The sequence below is a fragment of the Oratosquilla oratoria genome, chromosome 4, assembly GCF_046742065.1.
Source record: "Oratosquilla oratoria isolate Oo_2021 chromosome 4, ASM4674206v1, whole genome shotgun sequence".
NCBI classification, from domain to species: domain Eukaryota; kingdom Metazoa; phylum Arthropoda; class Malacostraca; order Stomatopoda; family Squillidae; genus Oratosquilla; species Oratosquilla oratoria.
In genome coordinates, this window is record NC_134780.1 from 2,809,828 (window position 1) to 2,817,327 (window position 7,500).

Below are 7,500 nucleotides of genomic sequence, written 5' to 3' on the forward strand. Positions count from 1 at the left end.
TCTTCAGTTGTCGCATGCCCTCCGTGTAGGGCTCAGCCTCCTGGAGGAGTTTCCCTTCGTCGTCGTAGGGACTGTCGTGGCTGCTGTAACTAGTGAGAGAGGTGGTGTCCGAAAGGACACCGTTGTAGAGTCCCAGGCAGTAGGTATCGTCCACTAACTCGAACTGGAACTTGATGGCGAACTCTCGGTCCTCGGCGTCCGCTCCGTTGGTCGTAGTGCATCTGAGGCAGCGGGAGTGAAAGTGATATACGTGTACATACATACATACATACATATATATATATATATATATATATATATATATACACAAATATATATAATATATATATATACATATACATATATATATATACATACATATATATATATACATACATATATATATATACATATATATATATATACATATATATATATATATACATATATATATATATGTATATATATACATATATATATATATACACATATAAGGTGGAAAGGGAAACCCACGGGTCTGGATCTGATTCCTGAGTTTATTCCTGACCGGTTTTGCTCAATATGTCACAATGTCTCTTTCTCTCTCTCTCTCTCTCTCTCTCTCTCTCTCTGTGTGTGTGTGTGTGTGTGTGTGTGTGTGTGTGTGTGTGTGTGTGTGTGTGTGTGTGTGTGTGTGTGTGTGTATGTGTGTGTGTGTGTGTGTGTGTGTGTGTGTGTGTGTGTGTGTGTGTGTGTGTGTGTGTGTGTGTGTGTGTGTGTGTGTGTGTTTGTGTGTGTGTGTGTGTGTGTGTGTGTGTATTATATATAAATATATATATATATATATAAATATATATATATATATATATATATATATATAGTAAAAGTAATGGAGAAACACATGTTGAATCACAAAAAATTATTTGCTCTGACGTCTCAAATACAAGTCTTCTTTACACTCGAAACGTTAGAATAAAGCGTTTGTGATTCCACCCAAGTTTCCCTGCCACCTTTCCCACTCATCTGTCTCAATTAAACATATATATAAAATATACACGTAAATACATATTAACGAAGACAAAGTTATGTCGTAGCACATTTGTAAAATAATACTGATGACCCACTTTCGGAGAAGAATATGCGAAAGTTTAAAGATCTGTATATTTCGATCACTAACTGTGATCCTCATCTGCTGAAGAGGATCACAGTTAGTGATCGAAATATACAGATCTTTATACTTTCGCTTATTCTTCTCCGAAAGTGGGTCATCAGTATTACATATTAACGACTACAAATACATCGACCGGGAGCTAATGACCTGGTGAGGAAATGGTCCTAGCCTCTCTTCACCTTAGAATTTACTCTGGTTAACTCTCATTGATTTTGTTCATCTAAAAATTTCAAGGGAATGTTTTCGTAGCATAGAGGTACAGAAGATTAGTTTTAACCACCTCAGTTCCATTAAGGACCCTATGGTTCTTATCTCATAAGATTTAATTTCGTTTCTGAAAGTCGCCGTGGCAAGGATTCATTCCCCGAAGTATTCAAATTTTCTCGAATTCTTACTTGTCCAAGACGATCTCAGCCACGTCCGGGAACTTCCTGATCAACATCCGGAAAGGCGTCACTCTCCGCCCACGGTGGTCAATCCTGGCGTTCCGGAGAGCAGCTTCCCATTGCGCTGACCTGACGATAGCCGTGGCCACATCCCTAAATAAAATAGTCCGGTTAAGGGTTTCTCGTTCTCTGATTAAAGCTTTTCCCAAGGTCGAGTGACCAGACATGGAATATTCTTACATACATACATACATATACCAAAGCCTTTTCCCCCTACATGGGGGTAGCCAAAAAGAATATATATACCAAGGCTTTTTTCCCCCTTACCAAAAGGGTAGCCAAAAGGACAAGGCACAAAAACGTTCCCACCCATTTCATCCCCGAAAACACTCCACACCCCTCCACCCTCCCTCCCATCTTAGCACCTCCTGAATGACGGGTCATCCCTGCACCCTGTCCACTGCCCTGGGTCAGAAGCAGTGTCGCAAGACACAGCACATCCACAGCAAGGCCGCTTCATTAAATCGGCGACCCCCCCTCTCCGTCCCCAAAAAGAAAAGGGCATAGAAACCACTCCCACCCATTCCATTTCCTATATATTCCACTCCCCTCCACCCTCCTTCCTCCCTCCTATCTTGGCACCTCCTGGAATATTCTTGAGTATTTATATACTCTTCTGCTAGGAGAGAGAAGGCATCTCCCGAATTTCGAATCGGATTTTTGCGTCATTGGTAGGCTAACGACTTAAGTTACGTTAATTGAAGTTAAGTAGGTTAGGTCCTGTTTGGTTACATTGCATTCTACTAAGTTAAGTTGGTTTAAGTTAGATGAAGTTTCTTTGATTAGGTTAGGTTTGATTATATTATTATATGTAGCGCCTACCACCATCTTTAATCTACTAAAAAAAAAAAAAAACGAAGTAGACAAAAAGAATATCCATTCAGTCATTATCTAATCCATTTACAGCTTCTTTCCATCTACTCCTGCCTCTTACACTATCTTTTCCCAACTCATCAGACATTCTTCTTATATTCAATGCTTCCTTCACGGAGCTACCTGGTGTAGGCCTTATGGTCTCTTGCAGTCTCCTTCATTCTTATGTTCTTCTGTTCACCTCATCTATTCACTCCTTCTTAGTCTTCCTCTCACCTCCACTCCATTCACTTCTTTCCACACATTATAGTCTTTCTTCATTCATTCTGTCCATATACCTAAACCATTTTAGCTGCCTTTGATCTGCCCAATCTATCTCAAATACATTTTGACTGCTATTCCTCGCTTTTCGAGTTTCAAGTCTCCACCCCATACATACAAACTTTTCATTCCGTTCATCCCCAAATACCTATTTAATATAGTACTTATCATTCCCCCTTGAGATTTACTTGTCTCCTTGATCTACCCAATTTATCTCAATTACATTTTGATTGCTATTCCTCCCCCATACATACAAACTTTTCATTCCGTTCATCCCCAAATACCTATTTATTATAGTACTTATCATTCCCCCTTGAGATTTACTTGTCTCCTTGATCTGCCCAATTTATCTCAAATACATTTTGATTGCTATTCCTCCCTTTTCGAGTTTCAAGTCTCCACCCCATACATACAAACTTTTCATTCCGTTCATCCCCAAATACCTATTTAATATAGTACTTATCATTCCCCCTTGAGATTTACTTGTCTCCTTGATCTACCCAATTTATCTCAATTACATTTTGATTGCTATTCCTCCCCCATACATACAAACTTTTCATTCCGTTCATCCCCAAATATCTATTTAATATAGTACTTTTCACTCCCCTTGATATTTACTTCGTCTCCTTTATTCTATGATTCACTTACGCCCCCACCCAATCCACATGTGACGCTAAACACTTAAAAATCTCCCCACCCTCTCTCCGCCACCACCATTAATCCTTGCACATCTCATCACCTTATTTTTACCCACATTTACTTTCAGTCTTCTCGTCTCATATACTCTCTCAAACCCCACTACCATTAGCCCCAGTCTATCCTTAAACTCAGCTGCAAGACCAGTGTCATCCATAAACAACATATGTCAAACCATTTACTCTTTCTATTCACCACAAGGAAGCTCGTTTGCTGAGCGGGTTAGGGCGTCGTTACTTGCGGCGAAGGTCGAGGTAAGGGCGGTTCGAATCCTGCCACCGGCGAAGTTGAACCAAGGGGATGGTTCATTAAACGCCATGCTACAAAGCCCTCTGTGAGGGGCACCATCCTAACCTCCCGATAGGGGGGGGGGAAGTGTGTGACGTTAAACCATATCAATCATCGCACTCACACAAACTACCCTTACAGATGACTTTGTAGCGTGATATCTAACGTTCAACTCGCCGGTAGCAGGGTTCGAGCCGCCATCGCATCGATCTCCGTCACCTTATTAAAACCACAAGATTTCTAAGTTCTCGTTACACCATAACCCTAAAGTCTTGAAAACTTTAACAAAAAAAAAAAAAAACACTGATCAAAGACACTTAAATATCTAGACTTATTCCCTAAAAACCTCAATCTCAATTTACCAACGTTCCTTAAAATACTTAAATTTCAACTTATCAAATATCCTAGTACTCGAAAACTTTATTTTCTAGGTATACCAAATACCTCTGAAGTATGTTCAAGCATCTTAATCAAAACCGAATGATCTCGATTGTCTCAAATTACTTTAGACCCTAAGGTCCCTAAAATATCACCTTACCAATGATTTCCCAGGTCTGGAGTCTTATTTCACTTAAGACAAGTAAATAACCTAAAATCCTTAAGTCTCAACTTACCAAAGACCCCAAGATCTCGAGTCTCATATTACTTAAGAAATTGAACATTCGTCTCAATTAAATAAAATCCTGACAACTTCAAGAGTCTCTCAACTTATCAAAAGGCCCCAAAATCTCGAGTCTCATATTACTTAAGAAATTGAACATTCAAATGTCTCAATTTAATAAAATCCTCACAACTTCAAAAGTCTCTCAACTTATCAAAAGACCACAAGATCTCGAGTCTCATATTACTTAAGAAATTGAACATTCAAATGTCTCAATTTAATAAAATCCTCACAACTTCAAAAGTCTCTCAACTTATCAAAAGACCACAAGATCTCGAGTCTCATATTACTTAAGAACTTGAACATTCGTCTCAATCTAATAAAATCCTCACAACTTCAAAAGTCTCTCAACTTATCAAAAGACCCAAGATCTCGAGTCTCATATTACTTAAGAAATTGAACATTCAAATGTCTCAATTTAATAAAATCCTCACAACTTCAAAAGTCTCTCAACTTATCAAAAGACCACAAGATCTCGAGTCTCATATTACTTAAGAACTTGAACATTCGTCTCAATCTAATAAAATCCTCACAACTTCAAGTCTCTCAACTTATCAAAAGACCCCAAGATCTCGAGTCTCATATTACTTAAGAACTTGAACATTCGTCTCAATCTAATAAAATCCTCACAACTTCAAAAGTCTCTCAACTAAACAAAAGACCCCAAGATCTCGAGTCTCATATCACTTAAGAACTTGAACATTCAAATGTCTCAATCTAATAAAACCCTCACAACTTCAAAAGTCTCTCAACTTATCAAAAGACCCCAAGATCTCGAGTCTCATATTACTTAAGAAATTGAACATTCGTCTCAATTAAATAAAATCCTGACAACTTCAAGAGTCTCTCAACTTATCAAAAGGCCCCAAAATCTCGAGTCTCATATTACTTAAGAAATTGAACATTCAAATGTCTCAATTTAATAACATCCTCACAACTTCAAAAATCTCTCAACTTATCAAAAGACCCCAAGATCTCGAGTCTCATATTACTTAAGAACTTGAACATTCAAATGTCTCAATTTAATAACATCCTCACAACTTCAAAAGTCTCTCAACTTATCAAAAGACCCCAAGATCTCGAGTCCCATATTTCTTAAGAACTTGAACATTCAAATGTCTCAATTTAATAACATCCTCACAACTTCAAAGTCTCTCAACTTATCAAAAGCCACCAAAATCTCGAGTCTCATATTACTTAAGAACTTGAACATTCGTCTCAATTTAATAAAATCCTCACAACTTCAAAAGTCTCTCAACTTATCAAAAGACCACAAGATCTCGAGTCTCATATTACTTAAGAACTTGAACATTCGTCTCAATCTAATAAAATCCTCACAACTTCAAGTCTCTCAACTTATCAAAAGACCCCAAGATCTCGAGTCTCATATTACTTAAGAAATTGAACATTCAAATGTCTCAATTTAATAAAATCCTCACAACTTCAAAAGTCTCTCAACTTATCAAAAGACCCCAAGATCTCGAGTCTCATATTACTTAAGAACTTGAACATTCGTCTCAATCTAATAAAATCCTCACAACTTCAAAAGTCTCTCAACTTATCAAAAGACCCAAGATCTCGAGTCTCATATTACTTAAGAACTTGAACATTCAAATGTCTCAATTTAATAAAATCCTCATAACTTCAAGTCTCTCAACTTATCAAAAGACCCCAAGATCTCGAGTCATTACTTAAGAACTTGAACATTCAAATGTCTCAATCTAATAAAATCCTCACAACTTCAAGTCTCTCAACTTATCAAAAGACCCCAAGATCTCGAGTCTCATATTACTTAAGAACTTGAACATTCGTCTCAATCTAATAAAATCCTCACAACTTCAAAAGTCTCTCAACTTATCAAAAGACCCAAGATCTCGAGTCTCATATTACTTAAGAACTTGAACATTCGTCTCAATTTAATAAAATCCTCACAACTTCAAAAGTCTCTCAACTTATCAAAAGACCCAAGATCTCGAGTCTCATATTACTTAAGAAATTGAACATTCAAATGTCTCAATTTAATAAAATCCTCACAACTTCAAAAGTCTCTCAACTTATCAAAAGACCACAAGATCTCGAGTCTCATATTACTTAAGAACTTGAACATTCGTCTCAATCTAATAAAATCCTCACAACTTCAAAAGTCTCTCAACTTATCAAAAGACCCAAGATCTCGAGTCTCATATTACTTAAGAACTTGAACATTCGTCTCAACTTAATAAAATCCTCACAACTTCGAAAGTCTCTACTCACTTCTTGCCCTCGGCGATAGCAATCTCGAGTGCATTCTTTCCTGACGTGTCGAGGGCGGTGACTGAGGCGCCTTTGCTTAGGAGGAGCCGCATGACGAAGACGTGGCCTTCCTTGGCTGCCAGATGCAAAGGCGTGGTCTTGGTCTGACAAAGAAAGAGCAGAGTAAGGCTACGGACGCACGAGAGGCTGTTTAGCCGCTCAACCGCTGCGGCTGTTTAGCCGTTTTTATAGAACACACTACTTTTAATGGAATTGCGCGCATTAGTTACTTAACCGCTAATGCGCGCAATTCCATTAAGAGTAGTGTGTTCTATAAAAACGGCTAAACAGCCGCAGCGGTTGAGCGGCTAAACAGCCTCTCGTGCGTTTCATCCTTTAGGGAACACTTTGACCGAAGAGAGGTCCTGGTCTACGAAATAGAATCAACGCTCACTTCATTCAATAACATAAACACCCCACGGATTACCGAAAAGGAGCCGCATTGCACACATTTAGTTCTGATCAATGTCACACGATTTCATTCAGCTGCAGAGTGCTGCCGTAAACTGAAAACGTCCAACTTAATCAATACCTTTAACAGACACCACCACTCTCTTTCCCTTCCCTTTCTCTTCACTCCTCTCCTTCCTGTCTCTTCTTCTCCCTGTGTCTTCTTCTTCCCCCATTTATTCCTCATTGTCGCTTTCAATTTCATTCTGGATTTCCCACCTCCAGAGCCTCTTTCTTATTCCAACTTCCTTCTTCCCAACCTCCCCTCCTCCACTCTCCTCAATTACCCATCACCCTGGCACCCTCTCATTTACTTTCCTTCACCTTCCCCTTCACCCTTAACCCACCCCACCCCCACCCACACCAACCCCAACACCCTCTCATCACCTCACCTTATCCAGCGG

General features: G+C 38.8%; 1 protein-coding gene across 10 annotated transcripts in view; it reads right to left on the bottom strand.

Moving 5' to 3' along the window:
- The window catches only part of LOC143024585 (transient receptor potential cation channel subfamily A member 1-like), a 147,317-nt gene that overhangs the window by 39,090 nt on the left and 100,727 nt on the right, over positions 1-7,500 (bottom strand). For all 10 annotated transcript variants that reach the window (XM_076183407.1, XM_076183409.1, XM_076183406.1 and 7 more), the window contains 3 exons: positions 6,608-6,750; positions 1,525-1,668; positions 1-221 (listed from right to left, as the gene is read on the bottom strand). The exon at positions 1-221 is cut by the window's left edge and continues 103 nt beyond it. In XM_076183407.1, coding sequence (XP_076039522.1) covers positions 1-221; positions 1,525-1,668; positions 6,608-6,750 — 508 coding nt within the window. The remainder of the gene's footprint in view (positions 222-1,524; positions 1,669-6,607; positions 6,751-7,500) is intronic.